At 37.7% G+C, this 19,352-nt stretch overlaps 1 protein-coding gene across 1 annotated transcript in view; it reads left to right on the top strand.

Moving 5' to 3' along the window:
• LOC105498865 (polypeptide N-acetylgalactosaminyltransferase 1) overlaps positions 1-19,352 on the top strand; it is a 58,619-nt gene that overhangs the window by 7,857 nt on the left and 31,410 nt on the right. Inside the window, exons 2-3 of the mRNA XM_011771238.3 lie at positions 1,196-1,370; positions 15,928-16,094. Coding sequence (XP_011769540.1) covers positions 1,196-1,370; positions 15,928-16,094 — 342 coding nt within the window. The remainder of the gene's footprint in view (positions 1-1,195; positions 1,371-15,927; positions 16,095-19,352) is intronic.

Raw genomic sequence — 19,352 nt, 5'->3', positions numbered from 1 at the left:
GAGGACACAATGAATAGTTTCACATCCTGCAGCTCTGGTATTGGTCGGTGGCTTTGTACCACTGGCCGAAACAATCACCTAAATAAAGTCAACTTTACCAGCTAGTCTTGTTCTTGCACAGATGAAGCCTGACTGAAGAGAGATGGCTTTTCTGCACCTTGATGCCACTATTTTTGTTTAGAAATGTTTTGAGGATGCCTAAAAAACATTCTACAAGAGAATAAAACTTTATATTTTTAAAATAAGTAATGCATAAAATGTATTTTCATCCCGTTTTTGGCCCCACCCCATTCTTTAGCCATCCCTTTTAGATGAGAAGTTTTTAACATAGTACCTTCCAAATTTAATGAATCCCAGAACCTGTTTTTCTTGGATATTTATTAACATCTCAAAAGCATATAATAAGGAACAAAGCTTGGGAAGTGCTCATCAGGCACATTGCTCTTTTTATGTCTATATCAAGAGATAACGTTACTTTTGATGAGAATACTTGTTCTAATGGGAGGGGTACATGAGATAGGTTTGACAATCATTATAATGAGAGATAGTAATTGGTTAGAGACATAAGAACCCTGGATAAAATAATGTCATAGTCAAGAGTAGTAAATAACCACTACAGAGAGATTCAGAAAAGCTACAGGCAAGAGAAGCCATTTTAGTTGGGCATGGGAAGGCAAATAGGAATTTGGTGTTGCAGCGATGGAAGTGGGAACGGGATGTGAGCAAAGGCATGGAAGCAGGAAAATGTGAGGCACGTTGGAAGGAAGGCAGTGGGTGGCTGTTTGACCAGAAGATGAAGTACTGTGGGGTGGGAGAAGAAGGCCTAGAAGGTGATAGGTTTGGAAAATTAGGTTCAATTCCACATTACAGAGGTTGGACTCTAGGAGGCCATAGGAATAACAGTGAAGTCTGCACTTTAGGGAGGTCATTGTGGGAGTAGCTTTTGAGATGGGAGCCAACACCATGCAGTGACTCAGGTGAGTGGGGCAAGGTGAGGAAGTCTTGAATCAGGACACTGGTGTGGAGGTGGAAGACAAGACAGCCCCTTGGAAGGGTTAACAGCCTTGGAGAGGGTGGGCCCAGAAAGGGGTCTGGTTGTTGAGGGCACAGTTCAAACACAAATGTTATTAAATAGAATCATGAATCAATCAATTGCTATGAAATTAATGTTAGTTAAGTTTCCTCCTATTCTTAGTTCTAGAGCCAGTACAAAAGCCTCATGAAGGTCCTGGAGAAATGGGGAAACCAGTCGTCATTCCTAAAGAGGATCAAGAAAAGATGAAAGAGATGTTTAAAATCAATCAGTTCAATTTAATGGCAAGTGAGATGATTGCACTCAACAGATCTTTACCAGATGTTAGGTTAGAAGGGTAAGTACCTATTGTGGTCCTGATAGTATGTGAATGAAAAGTATGTTCTGAATTTTCAGTAAATTGCACTTGAGTGCTGATTGTTCTTAAGGCAAATGTTATATCACTATGTTACTACTTACCCCACTTAGAAAATAATTAATGCTGATAGAAATAATATCTCAAGCTTCTACTGATTATTAGCACTATGTATTTCAGGCATTGGAAGATAATTATTTATCTTAATGGATTAGTAGGGGATTTTAAACTTTATTATTACCAAAATACTCACATACTCAACTTTTTACAAAAGATTTAAGTTGTATGTAACTTGAAACAGTGAAAAAAACAGTCATAAGTGCACAGTTCGCTGAATTTTTGCTATGTATACACCTGTGTAACCATCAGCCAAATCAAGACATAGAATGATCCCATCACCCTTGAAAGTCTCTTTATGTTTTTTGTAGTCAGTACTTCCATCCCCAGAGGCAGCCATTATATTGACCTCTCTAAACATAGAGTAGTTTTGTCTCTTTTTGAACTTTTTATAATGGATCCACACCATTTTTTGTGCCTTTAAGATTCATATTGTTGCATGTATCAGAAGTTTATTCTTTTCTACTGTAGTATAGTGATTTGTAATATGAATATGCCATCGTTTATTTATACATTGATAGACCTTTGGATTATTTCTACTTTTTGACCACTATAAATAAAACTGTGGTGACATTCTTGTTCATGTCTTTTGGAGGACTTAAGTGCCCGTTACTGTTTGCTATATACTAGAGAAAGGAATAGATTATGCATTTATATAGCATTAGCATGTGTTACCAGACATTTTCCCAAAATGTTTATACCAATTTACACTCCTATCCGCAATATACAAATTAGATGTCTAGTTGTGCCGTAAGAAGAAGGTAATACAAGGTACTAGAGTACAATAGGCCGAGTTAAAAGCAAGCAAACTACAGAAAATAGGTAGAGTAAGTGAACATATACATTCTGTGCTGAGGCCCCCTGCACTCCTTGTTCCCATTGATGCTGGCAGCCAAGTTTGCCTCCTCCAGAGAAGAGACTGGAAGATCTTTCTCATCAGAATTGGATAGCCCTAGAGAGAAAGGTAAGTACCTAGTGTGGTCCTGAGAGTATGTGAATGAAAAGTATGTTCTGAATTTCCAAGAAATTGCATTTTAGTGCTGATTGACTTGGGAAAGTTTCCAACTTAATGGCACAGCCTGATCACCCTTACGGAAATGCATAGTCAGTGAGTCCTACTCACGTGTTTAGGCCTCATATTCAGCCTCTTGGTCTTGCATTCTTAGTAACAAATAGATAAGCAAAGAATACTAGACATCTCAGGAAGCCCTCAACAAACAGAAAAAAGCAACTTTGAGGGAAGAAAAACTATTAAGGTAGAACACATTAAGAGAAATAACTAATAACCTCAACAAAATAGAGAATATATTACAACCATAAAATAAGAATAGGATACTATTCAAAAGATACACTGAGAGAACCAGAAAGAGCTTTTGAAAATAAAAAAATGAAAATAAAAATGCAACAAAGAGATGGACAACAGTAAAATTATATGAACATTGAAATGACAATCAGGAAATCCAATATTTTAATAATAGGAGTCTCAAAAAGAATTTTAAAAATAGGGAAGAGAAAATTTATCCACAAAATTTTCCATAACTGAACTGCACAAATTTTCAAATTGGAAGAGCCCACCAACTTTTTGTGACAATAGATGAAGATAGACTGCACTCCAAGACATTGTGACTTTTAGAGAACACTGAGGATTTCAACTCCCAAGGGGGAAAAAGAAAGACCTTTTACAGGTTTCTTAAGAGGCGAAAGCAGGTCACAATCAAAAGGGTTATTAATCAGAATGCCTCAAACTTCTCAGCAGCAACTCTAGAAACAAAGGAGCAAAATTCTAAAGGAAAATAATTTCTAATCTAAAATGTTATATTTAGCCAAACTTGCAATAAAGTGCACCGGTTAAATGAGGATATTTTTGGACATGCAAGATCTCAGAACATTGAACTGCCACACATCCATTCTCAGGAAGTTACTAGAGATAGGACACTACCATTTAAAACCTTAGTTTTAAATAAACTAAGGACAAGAAAGACATAGAATGTAAAAAACAGGAGATTCAGCTTGTGTGAGAAATGGTGAGAATGACCAGAAGATGATGAAGGGAGAGCCTGAGTGAGAGTTGCACAGGCAGAAGCGACCAGCCCAGACGGAGCCGGTGAGAAAATTCCAGAAGAGACTTCAAGAAGATGCCACTGAAGTTACACCTGATATGGCTGAATGTCTACAGTAGATTTAGACAATTGATGGGAAGTTTGGGATTAAAATACATAGAAAACCATAGTAAGAAAAAAAATTAAATGGGCACTACCTTCAGGGAAAACTTTAAAAAACTTGTTCAGAGAAAACAAAAGTAATCATAGTTTACTACACATGGCTTAGCCATGAATAAGTCATGATAAGGTAACTGTTGAATACTGTGCATGTAAAAATTAAACAAAGGAGATGAAGAGTATCTCTTTATCCAGCAAGTTGATTAAGTGGAGATCCGTCAAAAGAAGCTTAATTTGTAAAGATTTTCACAAACTGTTTGCTTTCCTGAAAATTTAAACATTGTTGAAGAAAACTGTAGACTCTCCACAGTCTACAGTTTAAATGATGCTTGTATTATAAACAACCTTACACTTCGTTCAAGAGCCTCAACTATTATTGTTTCTAGTAGAATCGTTTTTGTCATTTTAATAACTCCCCTAAGTATATCACCACTCTCAACACATGTTATTAAACATTTATGTCTTTTTGTCTTGATGTGGTTTTTGAAGATACTTTTATTAATGAGTACCTTCTAAGTGCATTGTAAGTCACCAGGTTTTGGACATTGAACAGCTTTATGATACTAGGAACAGTGTTGAAATGGTGTGATACAAATGCTTATGCACCAAGTTTCACACTTGATGATCAAGACTCCTCAGACCCGACAAAGTCCACTTTTGTGAAAGCTGCCAGTACATAGTCCTTCTGGCCAACCACTGGGTCTCTGTGGGACTGGGCTGCCTAGGAGGTAGTGCAGAGTCACTGCTACCACTGAGTAGCCTTTTTATGTCTTCATTCCATCTCTGGACTGATACCCTTTTTTAAAAAAAAAAAAGTTTTAGAATTTTTATTATGGAAAATTTCAAATGTATACAAAAATAGAGATAATAATGTAATGAACCCTCATGTATTCACCACTCAGCCTCAGCAATTCCTAACAGTTTTGTCTTATGAATTCTTATACCCTCTGAGATGTCCCCCAACAATCTTTGCCTCCTGGGATTCACACCTCTTTGTAGTCTCCATGTTGCACTAAGATTGGTCTGTTTGAGCAATAGAACATGGTGCAAGTAAAATGAAGTATCTCCTTCAATATTATGTTATCAAATATGCTGTGGCTTCCACATTGGTCTTTACTCTTGCTGTGATCATTTGCTCTGGGATAAGCCCCTGACACAATAGCAGCAGCCCTATGTCGACACTTGTGTGGTTTATGGCTTTTTGTGAACAACCAGGTAAGTAAGATTAGAAGCATATTCTCTAACCCCAAGCAAAGACAAAACATTTCTAAATATTTTGGTATGTAGCTCTGAAAGATAAGGACTCATAGAAAAGAAAAATAAAAATCATGATACCATTTTCACCCCTAAAATAACATAAACAATGATCCCTTCATATCATAAAATACTCAGTTAATATTCAGACTTCCCTAGTTATGACATACATATTTCTTTTTTTTTTTTTTTTTTTTTTTTGAGACAGAGTCTTGCTCTGTAGCCCGGGCTGGAGTGCAGTGGCCGGATCTCAGCTCACTGCAAGCTCCGCCTCCCGGGTTTATGCCATTCTCCTGCCTCAGCCTCCGGAGTAGCTGGGACTACAGGCGCCTGCCACCTCGCCCGGCTAGTTTTTTGTATTTTTAGTAGAGACGGGGTTTCACGGTGTTAGCCAGGATGGTCTCGATCTCCTGACCTCGTGATCTGCCCGTCTCGGCCTCCCAAAGTGCTGGGATTACAGGCTTGAGCCACCGTGCCCGGCCACATATTTCTTTTTTTATAGTGTAGGTGTCAGGATCAAAATTGCAGCTGGTGGATATTCTCTTAAGTCTCTTTTATAAAGTCTGTAGGTTCCTTCTCTATCTTTTTTCCTTACAGTTTATTATTTGAAGAATCCAGGTAGAATACCTCACATCTTTTCTCAGCCTACATTTTGCTGACTGCATCACTGTGGTGTCATTGAACATGTTCTTCAGTTCCCTGTCCTGTGAATTGGTAGTTAGACCTAAAGGCATATTGTACCAATATCCTTAAAGTCAAGTAAATTGTGTGCTTGTGGTATTAAAGGTGTGAGATCTGGCCCATAATATGCATTGTTATTGGACAGGTTCATTACATGTTTCATTTGTCTATTTTCTCTTTTTGTAGCTCATGTTAGCTAGGAATTAAGTGCATTGAGGAAGAAAATATGTTATCAAAGTTGACAGTGTGAATGCTGCATATCAAAACTTGTGGAATGAAGCTAATTCCATGCTTAGGTGATAATATGTACCGTTAAATACATATGACTTTTTTTAAAAAGAAGATGGAAAATTACTGAACTAACCATCTTAAGAAATTAGAAAAGGAACAAATTAGAATAAGTAGAAGAAAGAGTGGAAACTTAAAGCTTGGAAACTTAGGAAATAAAAATGTACAGTAGAAGAACAGCAAAGTCAAAAGTTCATGGGAAAAAAAATGTTAAAATCAAGAAAATAAGGAGAGTCACAAATCCATATAAGGAGTGAAAGCTGGTGTCATTACAGATCCAGACCTTAGAAGATAATATATCACAAAGATGAGAAATTATAAAAGTAGAATACAAACATCAAGTATAGAGGCTCAACAAAGCTGAAAGTTCTTTGGAAAAAAATCAATAAAATAATAAAATCAAAAAACGCCTTCCTAAATAGCAAATAATGGTATGAAAAAGACAGCATCCCTGCACATCTTGCAGACATTTGAAAGATTATACGTAGATTTTATGAGGTTTTTTAAATAGTCAAACTCATAGAGGCAGGGTGTAGAATGGTAGTTGCCAGGGTCCAGTGGCAGGGGAGAAAGGAGGAGATGCTGATTAGTGTTTCAGTTATGCAAGCTGAATAAGGACTAGATATCTGCTATACAGTATTGTGCCTGTAGATAACAATACTGCATTGTACCCTTAAAAACCTAGATCTCATGGTAAGTGTTCTTACCACAATGACATAAAGATAAGATTATAAGTGAATATTATAAATAACATCCCAATTTTTAAAAATTTAGATGAACTTACTAGTTCCTAGAAAAATATAACTTAGTAAAACTGACATCAGAGAAAAGTAGAAAATATAAGTGTTATAGCTATTAAGTATTAAGTTATAGCTATTAAGTGTTATTAATATAAGCTATTAAATTAATTATTTAAAATCATTACACACGGCTGGGCACGGTGGCTCACACCTGTAATCCCAGCACTTTGGGAGGCTGAGGCAGGCAGATCATGAGGTCAGGAGATCAAGACTATCCTGGTTAACATGGTGAAACCCGGTCTCTACTAAAACTGCAAATTAGCCAGGCGTGGTGGCACATGCCTGTAGTCCCACTTACTCAGGAGGCTGAGGCAGGAGAATGGCGTGAGCCCGGGAGGTGGAGCTTGTAGTGAGCCCAGGTCACGCCACTGCACTCCAGCCTGCGCGACAGAGCAAGACTCCATCTCAAAGGAAAAAAAAAATCGTTACACACAGACACTCACAAAGTCAGACATAAACACAGACTTCCAGGCATAGATGGCTTTGCCAATGAAAACGAAGCAACATATCAAACTTATTTCATGAAATCAGCATGATCTTGATATGAAAATCCAACAAGGTTATTACAACAAAGAAATATTACAGACCAGTAATCTCGATATGGATGCAGATTTACAAGTGAAATCCAGCAATATAAATAATACATTAAAAATCAATTGGTTTATTCCAGGCATGTGAAGTTGGTTTAGGATTTGAAAATCATTTAGATTCACCACATTTATAGGGAAACAGGTGGTAAGTTATGTGATCATTTCATTAGATACAGGAAAAACATTTGATAAAATTTGTCACTGTCATGATAAAACCCCTTAGCAAACTAGGAATAGAAGGGAACTTCTTTAATCTGACAAAATGTTTCTAGAAAAACAAAACCCTCCCAGCAAATATCTATATTTAATAATAATTTTGAAAGCTTTCCCTTTGAGATCTGGAACATGACACAGATGCCTGTTAACACCACTTCTGTTCAGTGTCGTACTGGAGGTCTTAACCAGTGTAAGGAGGCGAGCAAAATAAGTAACTGTTACAAGGATTGGAAAAGAGGAATTAAAATTTGTTAAAATGTATTAATTTAAGAAGTTCATTAAAATTTTATTATTTGCAGTTGACATGATTGTGTATAACAAAAATCCAAAAGAATTAGAGGATTAGAATCAAAAAGTGTTTAGAGACTGGGCACGGTGATTCACACCTGTAACCCTAGCACTTTGGGCACCTGAAGCAGGAAGATTGCTTGAGTCCAGGAATTCAAGACCAGCCTGAGCAACATGATGAGACCCCATCTCTACAAAAAAATTATATAAATAGCTGGACACAGTGGTTCATAGCTGTAGTCCCAGCTACTCAGGAGGCTGAGGCAGAAGGATGTCCTGAGCTCGGGAGTTCGAGGTTGCAGTGAACCATGATTATGCCACACTGCATTCCAGCCTCGGTGACAGTGTGAGACTGTGTCTCCAAAAAAAAAAATGTATTCAGCAAGGTTGAAGATTTTAAGGTTAATATTAAAAAGAAAAATAAATTGCATTTCTGTATGTTGTTTTCTTACAAAAGCTAGGAAATAAAACAATTTTAAATAATACTTATAATGCAATCTGAAAATATCAGATATCCAAGAAAGGCTTTTCAGAGTAAACTCTAAAGCAAAGAAAAATTAAATACCTAAATAAATGGAGAACTATCCCACATTCTTGGGGTCGGACTCCTTAATATTATAAAGATGTTGGTTCTTTCCACATTCATTAGTAGATTTAATGCAGTTCCAATCATAACCACGTTTGCATATGTAATTTGACCAGTTGATTCTCAAATGTGACTGGAAACGCAAAGACCTGGAAGAGCTAGACATTCTTATAGAACTATTAAGATTTCTTAGAAAACTATAGTAATTAAAATAATGTGGTATTGTTGCAAGGATAGACAAGCAGATCAGTGGAACACAATAGCGAGTTCATGACCAGTCCAATACATACTTGAACACTTGGTTTAGGACAAAGGTGGCACGATGTGGCAGTAGGAGAAGGATGATCTTCTAAAAAATGAACAAATGAGTTATGCTGGGCCAACTTGATATAATTCAAGACAAAACTGAAACTGCATCTTTACCTCACACCATACAGAAAAATCAATTTTATATGTATTACCTGAAATAAATGTGAAGGCAAACCAGCAAAGCCCTAAAAGTTCACATAGGAGAAAATAGATCTTTGTGATCTTGGCATAGGAAAGGACTTTGTTTTAGGTGTATTTCTACTAGATGGCTGGACTTTTTTCTTTTAAATGACAGCCTACCATTTATTTATTTAATTTTTTGCTTCTCTCGTGCTCATGTTCATAGGCAGCCTACCATTGAATGGACTCTCACTATGTATGTACACGCATATATATTTTTGAGGAACAGGGTCTTGCTCTGTTGCCCAGGCTGGAGTGCAGTGGCGCAGTCACAGCTGGCTGCAGCCTCAACCTCCTGGGCTCAAACGGTCATCCCACCTCAGCCTCTCGAGTAACAAGGACTACAGGTACATACCACTACACTTGGCTAATTTTTTAAATGTTTTGTAGAGATGGGGGTCTCACCATGTTGCCCAGGCTGGAACTTTGTGTTCTAAATTTAATCTTTGGTTTTTAGTAGATGACTTTTGTGTATATTATGACTTGATCTACATGTATTATGACTTGATATATTTGAACTTCTTTTATGTTGAACCATATGAAACTGATATTCAACCACTTTTGACCCATGAAAATGACAGTTTCATAAACTTTGACCTAATAAATCTTGCTTTCTGTTTAGTATCTTTTTCCTTTTTTTCCTCTTTTCCTGCTTTTCTAATTGATACAGTTTCAACTGGTAAAGTTTTAGTATTCATGTTTTTCTGTCTCTTGGTTTGGAAGCTGTATACTTTTCCTTTATTAGTAAGACCTATGTATCTTGTAATTGTGAAGGTGTAGATTTATCTTTATGTATCTACATGTTCAGTGCACATAGTGTACTTTTGATGTGAGCACTGATATTATTCTTCAATTGTGGGACATTCCTAGCTGTAATCTCAAATACTGCTGCTTCATTATTTCCTCCAGTCTGTTCTTTTGGAGCTACTTATATGCATATACTAGAGCTTCTCAATCTATACTCTTATTTTTTCTCTGTTTGTTCCTTTTCAAATTGTCTCTAGGTAAATTTCTCATTAATATCTTGATAATGGCAAAGTCCAAGTCTGGCTCTGCCATTTACTGGCTATGTGGTTTAGGACAAGTTGCCTGACTTTTCTATACCTCAGGTCCTTATCTCTAAGATAAGGAGAATTACAAGGGTGGTTGTGAGGATTTGTAAAGTGCTTTGCACGCTTCCTGCAATCTAGGATACAGAGAAGGCCTCTGTTCAAGGAGTGAGCTCCACGTCCCTATTTGATTCTCAGAAGAAGCTGACTCCAAAGAGACTTTTCCATCTCTACTTTTTTTTCTTTATTTTACTAGTCATTTCCTGACTTCCAAAGCAGATTCACAATGAAATGCCAAGTGGTAAATATTAGATAGTATTTTCTTAAGCCTCAGCTGTGCTGGACAGAGGTAGTCAGCTGCTTTCCATTCCTGCTCCCCTATGTGGAAGGAATGATGCTGTGGGATGGCCCCTGGAGTGCAGCTTTTTCACCACCTTTTGGAATCCAGAGAAACCTTGCTTATGTTCTAAGACATGGGCTTAACTGGTGTGTAACTGGCTGTGTCCAGATCATCCTGTCTGCCAATAACTTCTACTGCCTTGTACAGTCTCTAAGGGCACGTTTCCTGAAGGAAACTGGAGGGAAGAATGACATTATTACACTGTTCAGAAGAGTTAAATAGAACCAACAGTCCCTGAATAACTTTCCTCATGTGTAATCTTAGGGAAGGAAGTGTAAGACAGATTCCAAATCATCTAGTAAGCCAATTCCATCCTATACAGTTAGTCTTAGATATTTAAAAAGTAATTTTAATAACATTTATTGAATGCTTTATTATATACCAGTATTATACACATTGTCATATTCAAACAGATGGGCAAAGTAGTAGTAATGTGCTCAGTTTACAAATGGGGAAACTTGGACTTAGGGAAATTAAATGATTTGTCCAAAGTACAGTTAGTAAGTGACGCAAGTGAAATTTGAATCTAGGTCTCAGGGTCAAAATATGTGCTCTGAATCACTGTGCTTTGCTCTTACTTTTATGGTTAGATCTTAGTTGATCTTCTCTGAATGAGAGTATACAGAGAAGTAATTTTGTAACATTGCCAAACACTGCCTGGCAGGTAGCCAGACATTTTATGAAATATGAGTTGTCATTGATAAATGCTAGTGACAGATGAAATTTAATGGGGGAAAAAGAATACATTGAAAATCATAGCTTGAAGGGACATGGAGGAGAGCATCGGATTATACATGCATAGTCACCTTGGTGTAGAAATTTCTTGAAAATTCTTTTCTTGGCTCTTTTTTCAAACTATAGTTCTTGACATATATATGGATGATTGATGAGCATTACAAGTTTTATCGTAAGTTGTGGATTCAGCTTGTAGTTCTGTTACTAGCTGCTCTCATGAACAATCTACTTTATTACTTTAAGCTTCAGTTTCGTCATCTGTAAAATTTGGAGAGTAATAACTCTGTCTTAGGGTTGTTACAAGCATACATGGGATAATATATTTAATCCTCTTAATGCAGTTTCAGGAACTTAATAAAAAGTCAGCAGGACCTTTTCAGGCCAGTGCCCTGAGATAAGATAAATAGAGTAGGACTTATTTAGTAATGGGGTCTCACTTTGTTGCCCAGGCTGGTCTCAAACTCCTGGGCTCAAGTGATCCTCCTGCCACAGCCTTGCAAAGTGCTGGGATTGTAGACATGAGCCACTGCATCCAGCCAGAGTAGGACTATAACAATAGAAAAATATTAGTAATAGTAAGTACCAAGCAACTTCTGTAGCTCTATATTTCTGAATTGTTAGGTACACTTATGTGTTATTTAATGACTGGGGTATGTTCTGAGAAATAGGTCATTAGACAATTTTGTCATCGTGTAAACATTATAGAGTGTACTTACACAAACCTAGATGGTCCAGCCTACTACACACCTAGGCTATACGGTATAGCCTATTACTCCCAGTCTGTAAACCTGCATAGTATATTTCTGTACTGAATGCTGTAGGCAGTTGTGTAGTACAGTAGTGCTTGTGTATGTAAACGTAGAAAAGATACAGTATAAATATGGTATAAAAGATGAAAAATGGTACACGTGTATAGGGCACTTACCATGAATGGAGCTTGCAGAAGTGGACCTTGCTCTGGGTGAATGAGTGCTGAGTGGATGTGAAGGCCTAAGACTTTACTGTATACACTGATGTAGACTTTATCAACACTGTACACTTAGGCTCTACTAAATGTACTTTGCATATTAAGTAATTATGCTAGTATGTTGATGGTGGCCACAATGACACTCGGCCATGGGTATTTTTCAGCTCCATTATAATGATATGGGACTACCATCATATATGTGGTCTGTTGTTGTGGGGGTGCTGTTGAAGTTCAGCGGGGTGAATGCCCTGGTTATCCACCACAGTCCACTGGCAGCCGCACAGTTTGAGGGAGAGGAAAACAAATGGAAGCACGCTGGAACCGGGGACGGAAGTATCTTCCTCCTGCATTGTCCCTCCAGCACCTTCTACCTACAGAGCTTAAGTATGCATCATGCATACTGCAAAGGAGAAATGCTTATAGGGGCTGGTTCCATTATCACAGTGCAGGTAATAAAAGGTGTATTTCGAACTAAGAGGCAATACCTTGATAATGGGCACACTACATGGCAATGATGAGTCATCTCCAAGAGCTAATGTATTATGTGTTTGTGGATGCTTGCACTTTAAAAATTGTTTTAATTTATAAGATGGTAAACATTAATAGCCATAATCCACATACACAAAAGCCCTTTGGGGTCCTCAGTTTCTAAGTGAGGGATTATAAGTCAAAAAGTTTGAGAACTGTTGCTTTATATTACTCCCTTTAAGTAATGTTCAAAAAGTCAGGCAAAACTCATCAGTAGTACTAGAAGTCCTGTAGAGTGGTTACCTTAGAGAGGGGCACAAAGGAATCCTCTGGGGTATTGGTAATGGTCTGTTTCTTCATCTGGGTGCTGACTGCTTGATGCTTTCACTGTGGAAATTCATTCAGCTGTACACTTATGATTTGTCAACTTTTTGCATGTATATATTTCAATAGAAAGTTTAAGACTATTCCATTTCTTCCTAACCTATACCTTGCTGTTAAACCTATATGTAACTTTTAGAAATTAGCATAAACTGGCCAGGCGCGGTGGCTCACGCTTGTAATCCCAACACTTTGGGAGGCAGAGGTGGGTGGATCACGAGGTCAGGAGATGGAGACCATCCTGGCTAACACGGTGAAACCCTGTCTCTACTAAAAATGCAAAAAATTAGCCGAGCGTGGTGGCGGGTGCCTGTAGTTCCAGCTACTCGGGAGGCTGAGGCAGGAGAATGGCGTGAACCCGGGAGGCAGAGCTTGCAGTGAGCCGAGATCACGCCACCGCACTCCAGCCTGGGCGACAGAGCGAGACTGCGTCTCCAAAAAAAAAAAAAAGAAATTAGCACTTACACTGGCTAGTTTTCATAACTGAGGATAAAAGTCTCACTTGGGCCAGTGTGGAAGAAAGCTGCTTCCTGAACATGGTCTGTGGCCTTTCTCCTCATCCTCAGCTCTGTGTTCTATGAACCGGTCCCCCTACCCACCTCATACCCTGAAACACAAAAGGACAGGTGGTTTCTTGATTGGAAAAGCTTAGCTAGAATGCTAAAAGGCTCTTTGGTTCTTCTCAAGTACCTTGTGGCTCTTCCAGGTTAGGGGTGTGTGTTTGTGTGTTTTTGTACCTGTTCTGAGGTTAATTATGGTTGTTTAATATTTTCTCTATGTTTTCTCGTTTGCTTTGAGAGAATATTAACTTTTATGAACTCGTTATGGCTTCTGATTAACCATTTGATTTAAAAAAATTATTTTTATCTGTCCTTCTGGCTCGTAATATTGCTTCTCCCTCTGATTCTTCCATCCAGTTTCTTTCTAGTGTTCTTATACGCTTATAATCTTACTTCCTTCCCATACAGTTTTAGAATTTTATTCTTTAACATATCATACAAATAGTAAATTTGGGTTATCACTTCTCTTCTGCAGAACCTGCTGTCTCCACATTTTTCTGTCTTCCTTTCTGTTTCCTAGCCATAGACATGGCTAACAGTACCATTTGTACACTATACATCTTTTGTGCATCACTTGATTTTATTATTTTACTTTATTTTGGTAAGGTAGCAACTACATGGCCACTTTGGCTGTTTCCTGCTTCCCAATTCTACGATAATAATAAGTAGGATTCACTTGGGAAAAGAGATTGTATGTGGCATAATAAGATTCAGCTAAATAATATAAGAAACTCTTTTTCTGATTCCCTTTTACCCATACATAGGCCATTCCTGACTTCAGAGTCTTATTCCAGGAGTCTGTGCATCAGGAATTCAACATATAGCTTGCTCAGCTATGATGTACCTGAAACTAGTACTAATTATAATACATAAATATTGTAGCCACCATTTATAACAGAGTTTTGATGGGAAACTATTTTCAGAAGTATTATTAGTACTGCTGAGAACACATCTTTTCCCCTCTCGCCTAGTCTTTTGGGCCCTACCTCTTTAGTCTAGACTTGGAAGGAGGGAGCTGCAGACAGGGTGGCAGGCTGTGTGGGCCTTCTTGTGGTTGTTAGAGTGAACATAGGGAGTGGGCAGTGAAGTGGAAATGAGGCTGTGGGTAGAGAGGAGGTTACTGGTAGTAGGAGATGGAGACCATCCTGTGAAAGAGGTCTTGGGAGTGGTGAAGAGGGAGAGAGGGGCTGCAGTGGAATATATCGAAGGACAGGAACAGCTACTTGTTGCTCCTTGTCTCCTGGGAGAGAGAAAGGACAAGGGCTGTTGGGGCCCCTATGGTGACTTCTTCTTTCAACCCTTTTACCTTGTCATCTTTTTACCCTTCCTTTTTCCTTTTCTTCCAACTGCCAGCCGGCAGCCCTAGGGTAGAGTGTTCAATAAGAAGAGTTATTTCAGCAGCTTCAGAAGAGGAGTCTTGTTTGTGTTTTCTTCATTTCCTCCCCATCCTTCCCTTTCTTCACTCCCACTGACAGGCGATTACAGTTGAGACTTGAGGAGCTTGAGAGAGAGCAGGGAATAAAGGAAGAAAGAGGAGGGTGGAGCAACTGTTAGAATTGGGGATACCTGGGAGAGAATTACATACGCACTGTTTAGAGCGGGCTTACGTTCTAAAGCACATCTCTTGATCTCAGGTTACCTACTGCTGTTACTTTCTCTAATAGGCGTTATCTAGTAATTTTATCTAGCTAACAAGGTTGAAAAAGAGACCATGTTGCCTAACAAAGTGCTAGAAACATAAAATTATTGTGTGGATTTCGTGTGCGTCTTTTGAGTGTGTTTGGTATTTCTGATGATTGCATGCTCAGGCATAAATAGTCTTTACTGAACGAGGTACATGTTGATATTTAATTATGGAGGTGGCAGCAGCAAGAATTGGAGCAGCAGGGCATGGGCTGTGGAGTCTTCAGTCAGATTCTGCTGCCTCCTCGCTATCCCTGCCCTGTTTCTTTATCTGTGAAATGTGGATGCACGTATCTGTCTTACAGAATGACTAGGAAGATTAAGAGCCTGGTACATGATAGGTACTCACTAAATATTTATCTTCTTTTGTGGAAGGCATATTTTTGTTTAGATTATTAAACTATGTAAACTCCAGTGGTTCTGATTTTTTTTGTCTAATAGGGTCCTTGAAGTACAGTCAGTTTTGGGTAGATAGCTTTATTTCATTCTCTATTAAAGTGAATCACCTGAAAACATTCATCAGGAGGAAGTACCTAATTTTAAGAATATAAATGACATCTTTGAAATAATTTTAATCTAAATATATCATTTTAAATAGGTGCTATTTATTAAACACGTAACATTAACCAAGACTTAAATAAAAAGGTACCAAGGATCCCACCCCTAGAGCAAACTGCTTTTATTGTTCTATCACCCCTTCTAGTCCAGATTCCTTTATTATGCAATCTTAACAGTCACTTTTTATAAAGGCATTTGCTTTGTCTCTAGGTGTAAAACAAAGGTGTATCCAGATAATCTTCCTACAACAAGTGTGGTGATTGTTTTCCACAATGAGGCTTGGAGCACACTTCTGCGAACTGTCCATAGTGTCATTAATCGCTCACCAAGACACATGATAGAAGAAATTGTTCTAGTAGATGATGCCAGTGAAAGAGGTAAATTTTAAATTTTAATGCCAATAATTTGCTACACCTTTTGTCACTAACGGTTAAAGCTAGTTGCTATAATTTTTAACCTAATAATTTTATACAAAATTCTAATTTATCCCAAAAATACAGCATTTGGATTCATTCACATATGTAAAAAAGTACACTCTTGTGAGACTTAAAATATTTAATTAACATTTGATGTGTGTTGCATCTTAATCTTGTTTCAAAAGGAAATAATGCTATATAACAAACTATTATGCAGGACAGTGAAAAAACTCTCATCATTTTGTTAGGATTTTCTCTGTGGGAAGCTGCAGGACTGAGAGTAGAGACAGACTGGATTCTGCTTACATCCATGAATGGAGAAATGTAGCTCCATGTTTAGTAGGAAATATCTCTGACAGCAAGATGGAGCCTTAGCTGGGTGAACCTTTGTTCTCCAGATTTTTCTTAGGTTTCCCTATTTTCTCCATTTCTAAGTTTCAGGAATGATCTATAGCTAGGTACATAAAAGGATTAGGAAGGATGAAAAGGTAGGATGTAATATGACTGTCATAATAAATCTCTACAGACTGTTGCCTACATGTCCTTCTAGGAATCTCAGAATTTTTCACAAGCCTAAAATATCCCAAACTATAGCATGAAATACTCTTTGGGAAAGGACATATTAATTAAAGGTGCCTGGGTCAATATTATATATTCTGAATCCTTACTAGAGATTTCACACTACAGAGTACCATATAGAAAAGGCTCCGCTTAGTCCATCAGTAAAGAAACTAGCTTAACTTAGATACCCAGCATTTCCTAATTTTCTTATTCATATCTCATCTCTAGGAATCATTGGTATGTGTTCCACCAATGTTCCTGTGTTCACATGAGAAAAATTTAGAGCTACAGAAAATAATTTCCTACTTCTTTTCTTCATCAGCCTTAAATGATCTACCGTTTTAACCTCTCTTGCTAGTATCTTCGACTTTCTTGCCTATTCTCCCATTGCATCTGCTATGATTTAGTTAAGTATCATACTTTCTCCTTCCTGTGCCCACACTGAATACATGCATTTAATAGAAATTAAGTTTATTCATGTAAAATATCAATTATTTGGAGTAATTAGTGCAATAAAAACTATTTAAATCTTATTACTTTGCCAGATTATACAGATGCAAATGAAGAATAAGATAAATCCTACCTTTTAAATTAGCCTATATCTTACATTTTTAATCAAATTAAAGAGAGAGTTTATAATCACACAAGACATTTAAATAGTATAATATATGACATAATTACATGTCAAAAGGAATAAGAGCTGTTAAGAATACCACACGTAAAGAAATAATTGTTGACAACAGAAGTATAAACCTCATGTGGATAATCTATTTGCTAGGAGTTAATCCCTCTGTAAGAAAATTAACCTAAGTTAAGGAGGAATATATACAAACATTTATCCTGCAAATGACTTGTGCTTGGTTTACTTATGTGTTAATATTTGCTGGATTAAATATATTCTTCCAGAAGAGATACTTAACCTGAGATAAAATGGATTATTTTTTCATTTCCTCCTTTGTTTTTCTCTTGTTCTGTGAATGCCCAAGAAGGCTGTGTAGAATAATAAATTTTTATAGGATATGACCTAATTTAAAAGGTGCAGAGTCCCACAACAAGTGACAGAGAAACTCACCCATACCAGTTCTGTCTTTCCTTCCCCTCATGCAGACCTCACCTAACACCCCAGTCTGTGTACATCTGTGAGAGGAAACTGGTGTGAGCAGGTGTCTACCTCACTGCTCCACCTGAGGCTTAGTCTCTAGGCAGGGTCCTGGAGTGCCGCTCCAGAGTCCCTGCTGAGGGGTGTGTTTCTCCTTTATCTTCCTGCCTTGGAAGCCTCAAATATCCAGGTTACCATTTCTGATATCTGGGAGACACTAGATCTTTGTTTTTGTGGTTATAATTTGCAGTCTTGCTTTCCAGGTTGAGAATCATCTAATGTGTTTTTCTTTGGCTCCATTGTTTAAGTCGTAATTGTTAGACCCAGAAACCAGAGCAAGCTCTTTGCTTTTATGTAACTCTTTAAATCTGCTTTTTTTTCCTATTCACGAGACACATCCAAGGCACCATCATTTCTCACCCGGATGTGGAAATAGGCTAACAAGTCAAACTAATGTCCCCATATACTCTTACCCCCTCCCATCTAGATGTTCATCATGGTGCCTCCAGAGTGAGCTTTTTTAAAGCATGCAAATCTGATCATTTCGCTTCCATGATTTAAACCCCTCCACTAAGGCCTGTATGACCTGGCCACACCTGGCAACTCCAGTCACACCTTGAACCATTCCCATACTTATTCCCACTGTCCAGTTTTCTTCTTTCAGTTTGTTAAAGAGTATCATCCTTCTTCCTATCTCAGGGCCTTCGCTTGTACTGATTCTGTTCCCTCTCCCTGGAACATTGTTCTGTAGGGAACATTCGTCTCCACCATCTATCTCCCCAGCATTGTCAACATTGAATCATCCATGCATCAGAGTTCAGCTCAGATGTGATATATTTAGAGAGGCCTTTCTTGACCTCTCCAGACCTGTCATGTCTCTCTGAAAACATCTCATAACACTCTACCCCTCTGCAGCTCTAACCAGGGTTTGAATTATTTATTTGTCTGTTTAATAGGTATCTTCCCCCAGTAGACTGTATACTTTGTCAGGTCTGTTGGCTCACCATTATCACCTCACTTCCCACAGTGCCTGTACATAACAACAGTCTAGAATTATATAATGAATGGGTGAAAGAATAATGTACGCTGGTACATTTAATCTTCACATTTACTTCTTTTCTGTGCAAACTTCCTAATTGGGTTGTATAGCATAGATAGTGTGCCCGTGGCCTCTGAATACTTGATTTCAGGTTAACCTGCTGAGTAACTCTATTAAAGAAGTATGAAGTAGGTGCTGTAATTATTTGTTTTATTGATGAGGAAAATAAGGCTTAGCATGGTAGATGAGTATCCAAGCCTTGTATAAATCCAGAGCCTGACCTCTTAACTGCTGTGTACCTCACTTCTGATTGCTTCTGGTGCAACTTTACTGTTACAGGATCTGTAATAAAGTAAGAATTTGGACGAAACCCTAGTTTATTTCAGAAGTTATGTAATTTTCATCTCAGAAAGTTATCTTAAGACTTAGAATTTATGTAATGTTTCTAATCTGAGAAGACTATTATTTTTTCATTTTATACAAAAAGCAGAGGTTTATATTTAGTAGAGGTTAGGCATCA

The sequence above is a fragment of the Macaca nemestrina genome, chromosome 19 (assembly GCF_043159975.1).
Source record: "Macaca nemestrina isolate mMacNem1 chromosome 19, mMacNem.hap1, whole genome shotgun sequence".
NCBI lineage: Eukaryota > Metazoa > Chordata > Mammalia > Primates > Cercopithecidae > Macaca > Macaca nemestrina.
Note: the sequence above shows the minus strand (reverse complement) of the source record. Positions and strands in the feature narration are given on the sequence as shown.